Source organism: Serinus canaria, chromosome 11 (assembly GCF_022539315.1).
Source record: "Serinus canaria isolate serCan28SL12 chromosome 11, serCan2020, whole genome shotgun sequence".
Taxonomy (NCBI): Eukaryota; Metazoa; Chordata; class Aves; order Passeriformes; family Fringillidae; genus Serinus; species Serinus canaria.
Genome location: NC_066325.1, coordinates 13075133 through 13095456, shown reverse-complemented (window position 1 = coordinate 13095456; position 20324 = coordinate 13075133). Strand labels below are relative to the sequence as shown.

The following is a 20324-nucleotide window of genomic DNA, read 5'->3' as shown; positions in this document are numbered from 1 at the left end:
TGTGCCCAAGCAAATCCCCTTCAGCACAATACTGGGAGATTTTAATTCCTATGACTAAAATTCAAACTCCAGGCATCCAGCTTTAGGCCAAAACAGAATTTTAAAAACATTTGGTTTACTATTCATTTTCCATTAGATTTCACTTTCCCCCCAGTATAGTTTAGGCTTTGTAACTGCTGGGGATTTTTTGTCAGTTTTCAGAAGTTTCTCAGAAAAGATTTTATCCTGTCTGAAACCTGACATGCCTCAAGTACACATCTGTTCCAGCTGCAGCCTTGCAGATAGAAGCTGGAAAAGTGACCAAAAGAGAACGAAGAGTAAAAAGAAGCAGCAGGCAGGAGAGTAAAATATAACCTGTCTCATCAGCACAGCACCCTGCACTGGACAGTTGTGCCAACCCACTGGATCTAGAGCAGCCAGGCTATGGAAAACCACCCACGAGATCTACCGGGAGCTCCAGTTCAGCATTCCACCTGGCTAACCCACACACTAGGGATGCTAGGATGTCTCTTGGATTAACTAATTCCCAGTACTTCAGAAGACAGTACACTGCTACACTACTGCACTGAGTAAACAAAGACTGAGCTGAATGTTATCTCTTCCCCTTTAGACTCAGTTCCCTCTGTGTCCAGTACTTTCGTGAAACTAAGGAAAAAGAGCAGCTGTACTCAAAGCACTTAGAGGTAAAAAAAAACAAAACCAAGAAAACAATGGTCTCCTAAGGTGACTTCCCTTAGGAAAAATATTGTTATCTGATGAAGTACTACCAGAGATGTGCAACTGACACTTATGTAGCCTTCATTATGGCAAATAATCAGCTACAGCTTGGACATCATGGCTAAATAGCACCCTGGCAACTACACACTCCCCACTAGATTTTGATACAATCCTGGTCCTTTCCCAGGATTGGGAAAGTAGCTCATTTCAATCAGCAGCTGAAGGAGAAAAGCTCCACTGCAATTACCCATTTCAATTTCAAATTAGATCCCTATTGCAGGAATAGGGATCTAATTTGATCTAACAACTTTAGATCTAACAACTTGAAAATATCAGGAGACCAAATTCATTATGAAACGCAACAGCCACATGGAGAGGTGACTGAAAGTACTATTAAATGTTTCTCCACTAGTTGGGAAAAGATGAAGACATAAACCCCCCAACACAGGCATGCTAGAAAACTTGATGCCGTCAAATGACACATCTACAGCCTTTCTGTTACATATAGCAAAATGAAATCCAGGGTCAGATCAAGACTCCTAAACTGAACTTTACTGCTCTTACAGAGCAGAAACCCAACTAGAAATGTGTGAGAAGAAAGCACAGAAACCACCACATCAGAAGCAAGGAACTCAGTAAGAACAGAATTCAATTAGGAAGTATCAAGCAAGTTTAAACAAAAGGGGGAAGTAAGAAAAGGAACATGGTTAGCTAGCAGAGAAGCTTCAAGGGGCAAGACAATTGCAGAATATCAACCTAAGTGCCTTTCACAGTTAAAAATGCCAGTTTACCCCAGTTTACTCTGATGAAGCAATCATACTGCAATGCCCTAGCTGCCTGATGTAGATGGAGTTCATGGTCTAGCTGTGCTCATTTCCACAAAAAAAGAGAGAGACTCTCTCTTCCCCCATCCTCCTCCTCAAGTATCCAGGTCCTATTTATTAAATTCACAGTTACCTTCAGTCATACAAAAGGGTAATGACTCTTTCTCTACAGGTAACTCTCAGAAGCTACAGTGTGGAAATAAAACCTTAACCAGCATCTGATGGAAGCAAATTAGATTTCTCTGAAGCAGCAAAGGGATAGAACAGAACACCAACAAAAGAAATGCTTGCATAGCCATTTATAGCTGTTTCCATAGCAGTATAGAGTGCTTCAACTGCTCCAAGTGCCAAGGATGACAGCATAACAAAAGATATACGACAGGCTGCAACACTTTTTCAAACCAAGGCACAATATTATGGGTTGGGTACCAAGAAACAGAGGAATATACATGACCCATAGTAAAACCCATAGAAGTTTGGTTAGTGATCACTTTGCTAGCCCACAGAAACTTGGTGACCCAAAGTTTCCCTTTCTCTGGTGCCTTGTGACCTCAGCCACCCTGGCCATCCTCCCTTCACCCGCCTGAACCAACCACTGTGGTGGGTTATGCACAGTTGCCCACACAGGCCTGCCCACACTGGCTTCACTCCCACTGTTTGAGATTTGGTTTATGCTTACAAAATCCCCTCTGCTGTATTCCTTCAGTGCTACCATAAGTATTTTAATTTATTTAAATTTGGTCAAGCCACAGGTAATATGCAGACCTGACACGCGGAATTCATGTTAAACTTCTGGTTCTATACTGATTGCTAAAAGCAATTTTTCCTTCTCATTTAATGAGGTCTTTCAGCCCAGTATTAGAAAAGAGCCTTTACTTTATGGAGAAAGCAAGTTACTCAGTTGTTACCAGTCTGAACCTATAGTCCACCCAAGTTCCTGCTGCTTGTGGGTGCTTTTGTGCTTGTTTCCAGAAATGAGTCCTTATTTTTGTGCTTTGACTGGCTCAGCTAAGTCTTCTGGAATACAGTAGAAATTAAATTTAATACCCTAGCTGCTAATAGCTGGGAATATCTCAAACAACTAGGAAACCTTCTTTGTTTAACCAAAAAATGTGTATCTTATTGCAAACCCCTTCATTAATAGCACATTTATGAGACTAATTGTTACAAGCATAAAAGCTATAATTCAAAAAGCACTGTAAGAAGTTGATAGGCTAATTTTAACTTTATTCCCTAAACATAAAAACTTATCATACAAAAAAGTCACTCATTTCTGCAACACTACACATTTGCTGCATTAGCTATGCTGAAGTAGACAGGGAAAGACAGTCCCTTGAAAATAATCCCACATCCAGATGCAAACTCTTCTTTGCATCAACCTCTGCTTAAGTCTCACAGGCAAAAGAACACTGACTTAGCAAAACAAGGACAGTACTGGTAAGTGTGTACCACTAAAATGTGATACCACACACCCTGTGCCCTTCAACTGATTTTGTCGGGGCAGAGGAAAGGAGAAGCAAACAGCTAAAAGCTGTTGATGCAGTCTATCAATGACAGCCTGAGAAAACAGAAAGGGTTATAGCACAGGCATCATCACTTTGATAACCTTCCTGCCAGACCCAACCAGACTGTGAAATAAGCCAAGCAATAGGACTGCTTAAATTTATTGTTTGGATTCAGTGTACTGAGCCAAGCTCTGGAAGGCCTCAAAGAGACAACTACCTGCCAGATCACCTGTGGGGGGCTGTGGAAAGACAAATCAAAGTCTCTGCATAGCATTTCCTCACAGAGGAACGAATGCACCTTTATTAAAAAGGAACCGCAAACAATCAGGACATTCCCTTTTCAGACAGATGAGATACACCATGAATTTTCTCAGTTGCAAGTCAGACAGTAATACTGCTGCAGAGCCTCCCCATCAGTTTCCTGAAGTGAATGACTTTTACAAGTCTATTGGCAATCTACATGTTCTCCAGATACCTTTTCTCCAGGTCGAATGCTGCCACATTTCAGGAGATTGATGTCAGCTTTGCAGTCATCCATGAAGCCACAGATCAACCGATAATCACTGAAGATAATGGCTGTCATTTTAGTGATGTACTGATGGCACTGGTACTCAGTGATGTTGCCTCTGTGATCCACCAAACATGACACCAAGAACCCTTTACCAACTGGTTCATCTGCACACTCCTTTATCTGTTAAAAAAAAAAAAAAAAAAAAAAAAAAGGGAAAATTGCAGTGGCTGCAGCTTATGAATTTAACCTTATAAGAAAATCCTCAAAGAAACTTGAATCTGTAGCTTCAAAATCTGCTAGCAAAGAAACCCTCTAGGCTTTAGTTTGATTTCCAGTAAGTCAGAATAATTGAAAATATTTCAGAAATGAGAAATCTCATGTGTGCCAGCATCCAAAAAAAGCAAACACAGCGACCTTGAGGATTATAAATTCTATTGCTCAATAATCGTCTTTTATAATTACACTGAACCCCTGCAATCAAGTAGACTTGTAGGAAAAATGCTAGTTTGACAAACCTTTATTTAGAAAACTGAGCATATTACAACATCTCTAAATCATACTTAGACCCCATTAGCCACTTGACCTCATACAATATAAGATTTTGGCCAGAAGTGAGACTGATTCAAAAGTCAACACTATTTATGGAACTGTTTATAATTTGCTAGGAGATGAAAAATACTATAAAGGAAAATTCTCATAAAATTCTTTTCTATGAGGCTCTTGCATGAATTGTTGGTACTAAAAACCATTTTACTCAGCGGTCTAAAAAAAGCAAAAATCCCAGCTAACCAAAGCTGAAAGCTGTGCAGGGATTGGAAAAGCAGCGTACAAGAACAGACAGGTCCCCAATATAAATCACAGCCTGCACTGCTCAGGAAAGCAGACAAGCCAGACCAACCACCTCTGGAAGTAAAAGATGCAGGCAGTTTTGACAGTGTCTTTCCAAAAGAAGGGGAAAACATGGTTACTTATCAGTTAAGGATGGTCCCTGGAGGAATCATTCGATAGGAGCAGCGCAATGCCACGCTCAAGGAGCACTGAGACTACCTGGCAAGCCCATGTTGAAATACTTGCTCAGTTCTGGTGGCCCCTGCTCAGGAGTGTGCTGAAAACTGCAGTCATAATGCTGCAGAAAGAACGCCTGGCAGGCAGACACTAAAGTTTAGTGCTGACAGGTTTGCAAGGAATAGATACATGGGCTGACTTGATTGCATCAAAGATTTGTCCCTGTAAAAATACTGAAGGGCTCATCAATCTCAAGGAAGATCTATGGCAATCAATAATTCTGGCAGTTTCAGATAACAAGCAAGGGCAGAGCTAAGGGAACAGGCAGGAAACCATTTTGTCAGTTCTCAAATACCAAGTTGGAATATTTATATTGGAAATTTAAAAATATGGAGAGCTGTCTCTAGGAAGATAAATTCTAATTCGAACAAGAATAACTCAGGGCACCCTGTGACAGACTCACACAGGTCAGACTAGATGAATAAAACAGATCTCTGCCTCAGCTTATGAGGCCATTACTTTCTGTGTGACAAAACATTCAACATTTTAAACATCATTATTTGAAAGCAGATGTAGGCTGGTGAAACAGTTTATATTTAATCTAAATAGCTACTAGAAAAACAGTTACTAAAGTCAATGTAATTGTTACAGATAGGGTATAAAATACATTTTAAAGTGAAAACACACAGGATCCTTGCAGGGTGAACAGAACAGAGCTGAGCAAGTGCTCTCTGAGAAAGCTGCATCTTTGGTTTGGCCCTACTTCAGCTCAAGTACTGTGAGCCAAACCAGCATACAACAGCAACATGATGTTTTTGGAAGAGCCTGGCTTTGGAAACAGCCCCAGAGCTCCATGGCCTGAGCCACTGAACTGCAGAAAAGACCAACTGAACATGTTATTGCCAGGCCACTTCTGAAGCAATCACTGATATCTGGTAGCCAACTATAATTCTAGGTTAAAGCTCGTGCCAGAACTCATAAAAGCCACAACAGCTGAGAAGAAAATAAATTGGAATTTTAAACTGTATTTAGCTGATAAAATTAAAGGTGCACTTTTCAGAACATACCCATACCCAGCTGGGTCAGTCACCATTTCCAGAATGACTTTTTCTAGGAACCGCTCTTCTAGTTGTATTTTGTTCTTAGTGCAAAGCAATACTTTAAACAGAGCTGATTCACCCAAAAAGTCACCTATACCTGTTAGTGGCAATTTGAGGAAAATATGAACAGGTTAATGTTGTATGGGAGGAGTATATGAGCTCTATATATCTGTTTAAAATAGTTTTGTAGAAGTACCTTTGAAAAAATATTAGAGGAGTGGCTTATGTACCTGGCTCAGTATTAAACACCAGAAGATCAAACATAAGATTATTGTTCCTTATCTAACCTTTTCCTTTAACTAAAAACCACTCACCAAATGGCAAAATTCTGAAATTATGTATACTCTTCCCACTGCTTTTAAATGTAATATCCCAGATTTACATGGCATCGTTTACAGCAATGCCATGTATAAAAATGCCACTGTATAAAAATGGTAATTAAACAGACTATTAAAAGAGCATTCTCAAGAATGCCTTGGTTGTAAAAATTCTGCAGCAGCCATATGACAAAAACCAGAAAAACATGATCCTATGATTGAAAAAAAGTGGGATTCAACAGATTTGGTAGTGTTTGCTTTTGGGAGGAACCAAACTCCAATTACAACACAATCCTTTGATGCAAGCTGTCGTCCACTGTTTGATCTTCTAGTCTTCTTCTAATAAGTATTTTTTTGATCTCTCCTTACACTAAACAACTTACACTAGAGCAGATTAAATGCTTTTTTAAAAGGCAAGTTTATGGCTAAGTCACACTATATTGGTGGATATACAAACCATGTTTTTGAGAACATGGCTCAGTGACTGAATTAAGTCAGCTGCAGCCTGTACAGCTGCAAGAAGCCTTGCTTCCACTGCTTCCCTGAAGTCTAGCTGAAAACCACCACAAACAGGGGAAGAGACCTCAGCTCAGCTAGCTCCTGCATAAGCTCACAGCCTCAAGACCTCGAGCATGAGCACAAGGAAAGAAATGATTGATCCAATCATCTTTGAAGCTGTACCGAGGAGAGTGGATGCCTGAGACACAGAGCACAAACTCCTAGCACAACCTAAAAAGAAGTTCCTAACATGGTCTCCTTGGAGTAACTGCCCTTTAAAACTTGAAAAAAAACCTCAAGTTGATTATCATTTGATAATATGAGTCCCTGTGCTTACTCCTTCTGCTAGCAAGACACAGTCCACAACCAGCCTTATGTTAAATTTAGCAAAAGCCCTGCTCCAACACCACACCTATAAATGTCACACACATGATAAAGAGGGGACAAATCCAATTCACAACCGACTTCTGACAAAAGGTCTGGTAGGAGCTGGTGGGTTGCTAGTTCAGCATTTCTTTCTCCCATCCCTTTGCCTGCAACCACTAAGGTACCTGGCTTCTTCAGCAAAGAGAATGAATTAATTACGGGTACAAATTTGGTATATGATACTAGAGCTTTCCCAAATCATTATTCACACATTAATTCGCTATTAATTAGCGAATTAGCTATTAATTCAAAAAGAAACAGAAAAGCCTCAATGCCACAAGAGCAGCAGTGCCTTCCTCCTGGCTTACCTCAGCAATAGTGGACTTGCAGACTTCTCTGGCCACGGATTCAAACTTTGGATCTGTAGTCAGGTTCAGCTTGTAGTTCCACAAGAGCTATTGAGAAAGCATTTGGAGAAAGGCAGTTTAAGAGGTTTCCATGGAGAATAACAAATATTTTGCTTCAGAAAACAATGAAACATCATTTTTACCCAATCTCTATCATCATGCCTCTACAGTGAAATGATCAATAATAAGTCTCCTTGACAACACCTTTGTCCCTTCATTTCTGCAATAATTTCCTCATATTGAACAAATTCAGGCTGTCAGAAATCTCTGGAAGGTCATGAGCTGACTCATTAAAAGCAAAGATAACAAATTAAGAATATTTCATAACTGAGAGGATAAAACAATGAAAGGTTTAACTTGTTACCTGCTGCATTCTTAGCAACACCTTTAGCCCACCACACCTTTGTGTGCCATGGCGTATCTGCCTGGTGCAAGTGAACTGAACAAATTAGATCCTCAATAGGAGCAGATGTCATGCTGAAAGCCTTATAAAAACCTAGCAAAAAAAGGCAGGAGACAAAGCAGCTTGATCCTTCTGTGAGGGCTGTGACCAGACAACTTTTTGGATGCAGATATATTTCAAATTTACAGAAGGTCCACTTTTGCTAAGCAAAATGATGTCTTAGAACTTAGACTGCAAAAATGCCTCTGAAAGGACCAACTGTTCTTCCAAGAGCCAGCAATGAGCTCATGAAAGAGCCTCAATGCACAGGATCATTGTGCAAGAATCAGTCTTGGGCAAGTCACACCCTGTAGATACATACACACATCCCAGATGTCCTGCTGAGGCACTATAAAATAAAAATACAGGGTAGGGTCGTGAAACCTCAAGAAACTAATAGCTGAAGTGTTTCCTGATTGCTCTATTAGCTCATCTGTTTTTCCAGGAACTTAGGTTGCATTTAAAACATTTTTCATTAACTTAAAGATTAAGAAGTTGTAAAAATTCATTTTAAAGACTGTGCCTTCGTGATAAATTAGTATCAAAAAGATAAAAGTTGGTCAAACTTTTACTCTGACATTTCAATTGTACACAAAACACTGGGAAAACAATCACATGCTCTACACAAGTTTCACACTCGCTCCAGGAGGGTGGAAGCACAGAGAGAGAACCAAAATCAGAATCAGCATAACTGCACCACCTTCCACACCTCTTATGGTTTTGGAGCTGTGAAAAGCTAAAAAAGAAGGTGATGGTAAACTAGGGTGTTACAGATGGAGTAAATTGTAAACATGAGGTGTAGTAGGTAGAAGTGAATGAATGGGGAACCTGTCCTTGCAAAGAGCACTGTAGGTCTCTCCCAGACAGAAATGGAAGTACAAGAATGAGGACACAAGATGAGAACACATCTCTGCATTTGCAATCTCTCACTTTGGAGAGTCTCAAAATGGGATGCTCTCCAAATGAACCTTCCCATGAACAGAAAGAAGGTTAAACTTGCAGCTTAAAACTCCTGATTTTAGCACTAGGCAGTATTTTCCAGGGGATGATCAGCAATTGTACTGCAGAGAGAGGCAAAGAAAACATTTGGACAAGAGACAATCTCTCTGTGGTCTAATTTTTTATCACCTCCCTTCAATTTCCGCCTGGGAAAACGAAACTTAGCCTACAGTTCCTATTCGTGAATGGCTTCCATAATCCACATCCACCCAATATTTGAAGCAGAGATGCCATCACTTAATTCAGCAGAAGAAAGATCCAACTTTGACTTCTAAAATTCTCCATTTCTTCTTCATTCAGGTAATTTTTGCTGCCACATTTAAATGTCAGGCAGATACATTTTAATTACTGGAATTTTCTCTTTTTCAAAAAGACTTAAACAGAAACATGTTGTGCCCTTCATCTCATCCAACCCTGCACAACAGAGAATTACAGCTGCCAATGAAGTCAGGCAGTGCTAAAGGTTAATTTATAAACACAGTTGGAAATTACTGGTTGTACAGCATGACTGGGCTTCATCTCTGGAATATATCTTCCAATAATAAAACAAAATACAACTTCTCAAGCATCCAAAATCAAGACTGTCGCTGAGGCATGCACTTGTCTGTCTGTGTTCAGGACTAACCAAGCAATTAAGGATCTTGATATGGTGTATGCTGACAGAATAGAAATGAGAAAAACCAAAAGAAACCTAATACCAACCTCAGCAATGAATTTTTTTTTTTTTTAGAGTCTTGGGATTTGAAGAGTCAGCTTGACAGCCCAAAAACTGGCTAATAGTTTGCTCACTGATAAACACAGTGCTGAGAGGAAATCTGTTCTAAAACCAGCCAAGTGTCTCAAACTGCCTCTAAATATCACACCCCCACAGCATTTTCCAAACGAGTCTAAGAATTTAGCAGCTGTGAAAGTAATACAGAAGGTGTCAACAGCTGAAATTAAGAGTTTAAATTCAGTACTGCTCCATCTTTGCCAAAAGGAACACATCACACTGCTCCCAGTAACTCACGGGAACCACCCCCCATTTATAAAACAGGAAAGACGTCTGCTATCCTTCCCTGATACAGAAGTACAGTTTATAAAGTTCTTAAAAATGTTCCACTCTGAAGTCTCCATTAAGACCAATGTGGTTGTACTGGGTTAAAGAAGTCACCTTGTGTTCTTCCTCCAAAGGCCAGTACAGAAACCCAAATGTGTTGTGATTAATAGCCTTTGCAAAGTACCAAACTATGCAAAATACCTCAGGTTCATAAGAGATAGGAGGAGCAAATGCCATAGCTAGAGAGTGAATAAACAAAGCAATACTTACATGATTGCAGTCTGAAGAGATTTCATTATCTGGCTGAAAGGAGAAAGAAAAGGAGTGTCAGTTTACTGCCAATGTGATGCATTTAACAGAAAAGAGTCTAAACTTTTGAAACTAAAATACTGTCAACTCTTCTCCACTGTAATAAACAACTTGACACAATTGACAGGAAATTTTAAAATCTGAATCACAAGAGTGATGATACCTAATTACCAAAAAACGAACAGGTACCTTAGACACTATGGTATATTAACAGAACAAAAGCACAAGAGTAGCAGCATTTATGTAGACACTACAAAAACTTAATGAATCCACTGGCATCTTCTACAACTGCCCAAACTAAGAGGGCAAAAAAGCACCTGAGGGAAAACAAAGAAGTATGAGCAGGATTTTAAAGAAAAATTAGTTTGGTGCAAATAACTGAAGGAGAATGGTAGGACTCGCTCCCCTCCCCCAGACTGAAATGTTCACATTCCCCATTTGAGAAGTAACATCTTTTCTTTCAGTTGTACATAAAAGGGCTGGTTCAAAGCAGCCCCAAGATTTATACTTTCAACTGTGAGAACTGGTGACATCCAATATTCATACATCATCTCAAAATATTCACTATATTCTCCTGGGGAGCTCCTTTGGAAAGAACTCTGAGTGCAAACCATCCCATTCTCCTTTCAGCCTGAGTAGCTCTCACAATGAAGGGTTCCTTGAAAAAAGTTAATCATACAAACTCCTATCTCCTCTCCACAGCAGAACAGCACAAAGGCAGGACAAAATCACCTGGCTGTCACACCCACAGGAAAGTCAACCCTGGCTCACTAAGTCTCTGCTTCTACTGATACTTAAGATGCCAGACATGCTTCAAGAGCCACAAAACACAAAACCACTTTAAGCTTAAACACATCATTGACATTACAATGTTAGACCTCAGGGATCTGACATCAGAGAACCAGCATTTCAGCAGTTTTGAAGCAAGCAGAGCTTTTCAGTGCAACATTTGCTGCTGCACAATCTGCTACACCAACACTTGTACCATTGGTGCTTTGGGGAACATGAACACAAGTTTATGAAGAAAAAAGCAAGCCTGGAAAACGTTTTCAAGCTCTTAATTACAGCCATTATTAACTAAAGCACTTTTATTTTTCATAGCAGTAAGTGGCAGAAATCACCTCTCCACTTTGAGCATAAAAAATGGTACCTGAAGGATTACAGTAATGAATTGCTGTTTGGTCAGACTGACATGATCTAAAACTGCATCTCCCAAAGTAATTATAAATTTGAAAATTTGGATATCATTTTTTTTTGAAGACTAGCAGATGTCTGCTAGCTATCCTAAGACTGCAGAACTGATTCTTCCAACTGAAAACTAAGATGCCACCCAAATTGCTTTATTTTACAGCAGCCTCTAAGACCAACACTATTGTAACTTACAAAGTGTACTTTCCTTAATTTTCTGCACTCATCCCACATCCTTCAGCTACAGATGAAGGTTTTAAACTACTTTCAAAAGCTGGGAGGCAGAGTGCTCCCCACTGAAACTGCTGTCTCAGTCTTCTAGTCAAGGATAGTTTCTTTATAAAAATATATAGGCTAGCACTGGAATTCTGCTATAGAGGACAGAACTTCCTAACACATTTGCAGGCAGGAGAATTTGTAAGGGTCAGAGAGCACCTCCCACAAAACTCTTCAGGGTAACTTCAATTATTTTTGCACCCTCCAACCTGGTAACCTTTGCTTCAGATCCACCAAAGATTAAAGCTCAGGGTTTTTTTCCTGGGAAGATGAGCCCAAAAATATAACATACCTGTTCTCACTGACCTGAGAAGCTTAAACAAGCTTTTCTTGAAATACACAACAATAAAATGCTACACATTGAAATACCAGATTTTCCTGTGCTCTGTAGCCAAACAGCTCTGTGAAACAAAATCTAGCCTTATTCTTCTGAGAAGAGTAGTGGAACTTAACTGGGACCTTAACTAAGCTTTAGTGCTGCATTCATTCACAGCTCAGTACTTGAATATGCAAAGTGTATTATCTAGCCAATAAACCTTTCAATGTGGAACAAGATGACCCCCTGCTAGCTAAGAGCTGTGATCCTTCTTCCTTCTGACCACTGGAAGTGTTGGAGAGGTGGGTCCATGCAATGCTGACCTGCTTCTCGTGTTACTTCACTGAAATAGGGAGAAAAACAATCCTTTCAGTTTCTGTCTGATAAACTGAAGGGCTGAGTTTGAAGAAGGGGAAGAAAAATATCCCCAGTGCAACTCACATTCTGCCTTAGGCCCTCTGTCCACTACATCCACCCAAGAAACCTCCCAAACGAGCAGTTTCAGAACTATATGCAGTTAGAGTCATGAAAAAAAAGTAAGTTTCAAATTACCACTAAGGGAAGCTGAAGAGCAAGAAAAGCTGCAGCATTGTGTCAGTCCCACATGATGAGCTTGTGGATGCTCAGAAGACCCCCAGGGCAAAGGGAAAAAAGAGAGTAGCCTAGACTAGCACCACATGCTAGTGAAGGCATTTTAGGAGAGAAAACTGATGGCAAGGACATTTCACCAATTAGCAAGAGAGAAGGACTCCTCATACATATCCAAACTGAAGGATTAAAAACAGCCTTTACAGAAAATGTGTGTGCCTCTGGGCTCACAGAAGCTTTTGCTGTTTAGCAGCTTCAGTGGGAATACATTGCCTCCCTTTACAGTTCTCTGAGAAGTTCTCCAAACTCCTTCACGCACTAACACTCACATTCCAGAGTACAAACACCACTTCCTACCTCCCTGGGAAAGCAGAGACTAGAAAAGTACCACATATAAGAAAACCTGAACAGAAAAAGCATTTTCTTCCATATTACCGTAAACAACAGCCACAAATCACATTGCATTAGTGTTATGAACTCCACAGAAAAATTCAAAGGTTTGTGTGAAGTCCTGTCACACCAGACTGAAGTAATCAACACCACTGGGTTTAAAAGTGCCTTTTCCCATCCACCAGATCTCAACTCACTGAAGAAAACTATGCCAGTCATCCATCCCTCTCTAAATCTCTCTGCTTTGGCAGCAGTATAAAATTAGGTCAAAACTATTCAGCAAGATATAAGCCCACCACCACTACCCAGGGCCAAAGGGCCACCAGGTGTTGGTGCTTTAGCAGCAGAAATGGACCATCATCATGCTGGGAGCCAAAGGAACAGGAAATGGTGACTGAACCAATGTCATGCATCACCACCCAGAGCACAGAACACTGCCTGGGGTGCAGTTACAGCCACTCCCTCAGTGACAGTCAGAGCCCCTTCCAGCTGGGTATACAAAACACACTTGATTTGGTCTTACTGCATCACATCCTAAGGAAAAATAATTCACACCATGGGATTCTGAGAAACAAACTAAGTATCCTGATCAACTGATGTGGATGAGAATGGTGAGGCTGGTTGCCCAAAGAACCTGAGGATGACCTGTCCCTGGAAGTGCTCAAGCCCAGGCTGGATGAGGCTTGGAGCAATCAGGTCTAGTAGAAGGTGATCCTTCCCATGACAGGATGCTGGAATGAGATGACCTTCTAGGTCCCTTCCAACCCCAACTGTTCTACAGCTCTGTGGAAGTCAAGGTCTTGGGAAAACTCTGCAGGAATTATTTTAGATCTCCAGCATGAAGATTCCTTTGCTTCCTTGCAAAAGTCGTGCAAATGAAAGAGTCTGAAGCCAACTGCTCAAGTGCCTTGATTCCCAGAATTTGATCCCTCCTGAGAGCAGAAGACGGGGTAACAGCAGACATCTCCACTATTCTTATGGGGATGATGGCAGACATTTCCAATATTCTTTTAAGGCAAGAATAACAGTGAACTTGTTGAAAAGCAAGAACCAGCATATCTCAAATACTAACCACGGATAATCTTCAGACATTGAAGACAACAGACTTGGGACCTGCTCAGGCAAAAGCCATTGAGAACCAACATGGAGCAAAACAGCAAAATAAAAAACCAATTGGCTTATGGACAGGAAGAACCCAGTAGATGTTCTCTTCCTAAATTCAAGAAGATTGCAAAAACTTCAAACAAGTCAATTAGGAAAAGATGCTACTGAAAGCAGCTACATTCCTATGAAGGAGAGGGTAGACAGAAGTCCAGCCAGACTGCAGGTGGTCCCCAGTTTACTGCACTGTCACACAGTCAGTCACAGTACAGAGAATGGTGCACACAGACACACAGTGCAGGCAGCTCATGTTTTGGTTTTTACACTTTGATCTAAACAAACACATTTATCACCAGGATCTGTAGAGAAATAGTAGAGTGGGCTTGCTGACCTAGAAGCATCTAAGGAGGAGGCCAGAGAGCTGATAAAGGGGCAATTGGCTTCTTAGCTGTGTCCTTCCCACAGACAACAGCCATCTCTTCAGCTAACACACCCAGCCAGGACAGCAAACTCACAATAAAGTGATTCAATCCTCAGGTATCAAGCTGGGTAGACTTGCTGGACACCTGGAAACAGCACAGGCCAGATGCAAGGTAAGGATCAAGGAGACATCTGGTGGAGCCACCCTCCTGCTAACCTGATCCCTTTCCAATGCAACCACTAGAAAATATTCTGCAGAAGAATTTCTGGAAAAATGAGGAGATAGAGTAGTCTAGGCAAGAATCAACACAGCTTTTGTAAAAGAAAACCACATATCACACAACCACCCATGCTTCAAACCTACTGAAACATCCTGGAGTTCTGAGCCAAGAAGCATATGGCTACAATAAACCATTTTCACACATCCTGCAATCCTGAAAAAGTCATGTGTGATAGGAAAGTTTAAACCAGTGATAATTTAAGTTCAAAACAGAAGAGAAGATGTTGTAACTTAATTACACATTTAGTGAGCAATGAAAGTTAAACTTGTTAAGCCAAGCTTGAAATACTCTCTAATGCCAGTGAACTCTTAGTACTAAAAACAAACCCCATGTTGTCATGTCAGCAAAAACACTTTATATTTATCATCCATGCTTTGAAAAGAACCACTTTAAAGCATGGTAACTGTGGATATATCGTGCACCAAACCTGTATGGTCCCAGCTTCCATATACTTTGCTAATTTCATATAAATAATTTTTCCCAGTTACAAACAGAGCTGAAGTCTGCAATGCAGCAAATCATCTACCCAAATAATTATGTCTACATTGGTTAGGTGTTCCTAGTTTATATAAATGTATTAGCCCAAGTTATACACAAACACCAAAACATACATAGAACTTTGTACATAAAAAACAAACTATGAGGACCAGCACCAATTTCTTTAGTCATCCAGCACACACGCAGCACAAGAGGCACGTCACCCCAAACATCAAATTCTGCTACTTTTTTAAGCTGTTTTAACTGCATTCTACATTCCACAAACTTTTCCACCTTTGCTGACATTTTAAATCCTCCAGGGGTATGATACTATTAAGGTAAGTGTGCCTATTCAGAAAAAATAGCACAAAGCAACATCAAAACCCTCAGCACAACATGTGTGTCCTTCTGGCTCAGCAGCCACGTAAAAAGGAGACAAGGATGAAGAAGGCCTTGCCCCCTGATACTTTGAGGATCCACTGTTCAGTATCTGCTTCAAACACCAAGAAAGCTCAGCAAGTCCTACTCTTTCTGTTGGAGCTTTGTTAGGAAGTCAGAAGTGGTTTTGCTTGTTTCACATTTGACGTTAAGCTGGGTCCTCAGCAGGCTGTGTACCTTTCCTGCACAGCAGAGACCCCTCCATGGCCAAGTACCAAAGGCAGGAAAAGCACAGAAAATGTGCAAGCTTAAATTCTGGTGCATCAGAAGTGACCATAGACCAAGATGAAATTTTAAGGAAACACAGATTCCACTAGCCTGACTGGGAAAGTATCTTTGCTGGCTCTTACCAGCAAATCACTTTCTCTGAGCTGGCTGCTGCCACCCGTGCAAAGCTGCAGGGTGGGTGCTCAGAGGCTGCACAGCTGCTCCGTGCTGGAAGTGCCACAGCCTTCTCACACAAGCTATTATTGTCCCTGGTGCTTCTGCCTCCCTGCATAGGGGACTCTAAAGCCCCTCAGCCTTTCTCCTTTCAACACAGATCCACACATCAGAGCATATTCCAACAGTCAGCACAATCAAAGCAAATTTGCCCCAGATGTTTTGTTGTTCTTCTCTTAGTCCCCTCTCTTCCTCCTCTCAAAGGCTTTCCAAGCAGTCCTAATGAGTTGTGGAACAAGACAGACCTTGAAATTATGGGTTTGCCACCTAAGTTTGGCAGCACTGCTACCAGATATAATGTTTCCCACAACACTCCTCCACAACAGAGCTCTGCTGCTAAGCATAGCACCGACACTGAGCTGCAGATCCTGCCAGGAGGTTTCAGGATTTGCTCCTGGAAAGCTCTCTCACAATACCAGCAAAAAGCTTCAGAGACCAAAAGGCATGCAAGGATGCTGGTAGAGTCTCAAGAGAGGATAAAGGGAGAAAGGAAGGAGAGCTGTTATCCCACCAACCAAGGTGACAGGGAGACTGCTGTCCTCCTTACCCCTGTAGTTGACTTGAGCCCATTGCACCATCCAAAACTCAGAAAATCTACAGAAAACTGTTTGTCATTTTAGAGTTTTCTGCCAGGTTAGTACAAAAGGGGTTATGGAAGAATCCTCCCAGCATCACTGAGTTTACTGGGAACACACAGTGGCACCTCCACCTGCAGCATCAAGCAGTCCACAAGCTATGCTGACACAACTTTACTTTCAGACTACCTTTTGGATGGCATTCCACCTTAACTCCAACCAGAAACATCCCAGATAAACTTAGAGTATTCTAGTAAAGAGGCAAAATCAATTCCATGAGTACTGGCAGTACTGCACAGCATCCACTGGTGATGCAGAGGACAAACACGCCAAGAAAGAAATAGAGGTCTCAAAAAATTAATCCAGTGCAACAACTAATTAATGGCTTTTATCAAATATGTTCATAATCTTTGTAAGTCAAATTCTGTGACTTACTTTCAATACAGAGACTCCACATCTTTTGATAGTATATACCTACAGTACCCCAAGTTGAGCTTAACTTTATAGAAAGCTTCCAAAAAGCCACTAAGAATTCACAAGCAATATTCAGTTTTACACAAAATAGAAGTCTGTTGTACATGGAGTGGTAAAGCCCCGTCTCCTAAGATGAAAACGGTGTCCTAACCATGCTTTGTTCCTCAGAGAATCATGTTTTGGCTGCACATGGCCTGGAACCAGAGAAATCCTTTGTAAATTAGCTTTGTACAAGAGCTAAGAAAACAGCGTGCACCAAAAGCTCCACGTATCAAAGCAGAGAAGAGCAAGTCTCAGAGCAAAGGCTGCACACTCATCACCCCACTCCCACAACCCAGCAAAGGGAGTGCTGTGCTGCAGAGCAAAGCCAAGAAGCACTGGCATCCCCCCTCACTGGCAGCTCCATCACTGCTAGAGAACACCTCTAACCAGTACCAGGCTCCCCTGCCAAGGGCTATTGCTTCATTCGGCAGAGTGAACAATGCTCCAAACACTCCACCAGCCAATATTCATATCTGTCTCTGCTATTCAACATGCGGGCTCATGACTCCAATTTTCCACACTGAAAGCCATACAGTGCTCCCAAGGATCCCTCCCCAGGAGCATTTTCCTCCCCCTCTTCCAGCAAGGCACATGTGTCACATCAATCAGGTGCCCATCCTCACCAAGGCACAATAAGCATCTCCTGCCGTGCTCAGGGGCATGAGCAGCACTGCTTTAATCCTAATGATTTACATTCATGCATTCCACCTCCAAACCAAAAAAAGACGAGCATCCAAACAGGTGGGAAGCAGACTCTGCTATTTTTAACTCCTGCCAGCTATTCTGTTTAGAGGCAATAAAAATCAAAAGCCTCAGCAAAGCCACTTCAGCCTTAACCACAAACCACAAGAAGAACAATTATAATTTGAAGTCTTCCCTTCTTCCTTCAGGACAGTGGTGAGAGGAACAATTACATTTAACATCACTGTTTCCAAATCATGATGGATATTACATTACACATGGATGATCAGGCCTGTAGAGGGTCTTACACAACACCCAGCACTAGTCCTTGGCTGTCACAAGAACAGGACTATTTTAATCTTCTGCATGGTGTATGCTGCCCAGAATTCCCAGGCAGTATTCAACGTGGGTTTTGTTATCTGGCAATGCCAACAAGAGGGACAGGATTTACAAGGGACCCCATATACCAGCTTTCCAGTGCTATTACACTGCAAGAGAGTTCCTGAAAGTGAACCCTGCCTGTGAGATGAAATGTGATGGCGAAGTCTCCCTCAAAAGCACGGGCACCCTAAGTACAGCCAGTGCAGACAGTCCTAACAGCTGGATTTGAAATATAACACTGGAATTTTCTTCAGAAGATCTGCAGGGGCCCAGCACATCACTCGCTTCTTCACTGCAGTGAGAAGCAGGTGAAGAACAAGAGTCCTGAGTAGGGAAACTCCCTGCTGTTAAAATAAACTGTTTCAGTTCTTCTCGCACTTAAATGCTAACTACAGTCACTGACTTTATCATCCCCTGTATGTGTCAATTTGATCACAGTACTCTTCAAACATGAAAAAAAATCTGACAAATGCTCAATGACCAGGGCCAGCCACCACTCTTCCTCAGCTGAGCCCATCCTCTCCTTATTATGACATTCACAAGCTCACAGGAAAAGCTGTAGGTATTGCACAGCTGCTGAGAGAATCCAATGGCAACCTGAGTCTCCCCAAGGCTATGGTGACAGCAGCGAAAACACTGATAGGACATGTCCCAGTATAAGTTCATTATGACAGACATAACATGGGAGCTGAGAATAACCATATCAAGTCAAAAGCCACACAAGCTCTTGACTTGACGCCACTAATACTGGCCAGAAGCCTGGATTTTTAAGTACTTTAAGAGACCACCCCATACCAGGAAAAAGCCTGACTTGCTTTGTTATTCATTCTCCAATTCTTCCAAAGCAACTTCTCTGTTGAAAACTTTCTGGTTATTCAAAAGAAAGCAGCCCATTAAACTAGAGAGACCAAGATAAATTCACTTAAGGAACAACACTGCACTTGGACACAGTGGGAACAAGCAAATAAGCACAAAGGGCTAACACATTAAGGTCCACAGCACAGCCCACAAGAGCAGCTTGTGAGCAGCATCACTCTGCAACAGAGAATTAGGACATTGCCTTAGCAGTCCAGAGGATTTCTCCAACCCTGGATGAGTTTCCCCCACGAGATCTGTTTTGCTGGATTCTCACCACTGCCTGCTGAACTCAGCAGGAAAGATCTGAAGGCTATTTTTAGGGAGTCCTAGAAAGAGCACAATGCCCTGCTCCCACTTCAAGTTCTCTCCATATAGGAAGGCTGCCCATGAGATGCATATCCAAAATAAACCCTGCTCCCTAGGCTACCATGCACTTCAGAAGGCACTACTGAGCTGCATTTCCCATATAATAGCTGAAAACAACCTACCACCAATTTTGCAACCTACCGTCCTTCATAAATAAAATTAGAAGGCACTCAAGAGAAAGTTCTGAAACTCTCTTTAAGGCAGCCAGGCAGAGTTGTTCATCCTGTTGTATTCACAATTTAACAGCTCTAGTTACCATTTTTGCCATCATCCTCAGTAAAATGAATTTTAGATACATGTATTCTGGATGAGGCAAAAAACACTGGTGAGGACAAGCCAACTGAAGCCTTAGTGATAGAGAGACACCTACCACCTGCCTCTGACCAAGAAACAGAAGAAATTTAAGAAAGCACAAGCAACCAGAATTTGAGTCCTTTCTCCTTGCACAGGAGAACCAAAACAACCACCAAGTCCATGTGAAGGATGGTACCATCTATCCACTACACTGGGCAAGGTGTAGCAAATTGAAAATTCATGAGGATACTGGAGGACTGCTCTGTGACAAGGGACTCAGAGGGTGCTTCTGCTCTTGAAGCCATAAATGCACCACTTGGGAACCTGCTAACACACTTCTAGGGCAACCCTTCTCCTGCTCCGTGAGCTCATTGCCAGCTTCTGACAAATGAGTCCTTTCCACAGGTACAGACAAAAGAGATTCTCAACTACAACTGCATTCACATCAGTGCCTTGAAGATGAGGCTCTGAACAGGAACTGAGAGTCATTCTTCCAAATAATTAAGAAATTTTTAAAAAAATTCCTTGTTCCCAAGTCTCAAAGGTCTCAATGACCAGGAAAGCTAGACTGATATATTAAGCATTTTTCCATATTGTTCTGATCCAGTATTTGAGTACTTTTAGTTCTACTTCAACAATACTCATCTTCTGCATTTTAATTAAGTTTCCCATTTCTATCCAAAAGCAGCTTAACACAT

At 41.4% G+C, this 20324-nt stretch overlaps 1 protein-coding gene across 1 annotated transcript in view; it reads right to left on the bottom strand.

The window, feature by feature from the left end:
* Positions 1 to 20324, bottom strand: part of GLG1 (golgi glycoprotein 1) — an 82758-nt gene that overhangs the window by 34686 nt on the left and 27748 nt on the right. Inside the window, exons 2-4 of the mRNA XM_030227526.2 lie at positions 10001 to 10033; positions 7212 to 7298; positions 3522 to 3737 (exon numbers count right to left, since the gene is read on the bottom strand). Coding sequence (XP_030083386.2) covers positions 3522 to 3737; positions 7212 to 7298; positions 10001 to 10033 — 336 coding nt within the window. The remainder of the gene's footprint in view (positions 1 to 3521; positions 3738 to 7211; positions 7299 to 10000; positions 10034 to 20324) is intronic.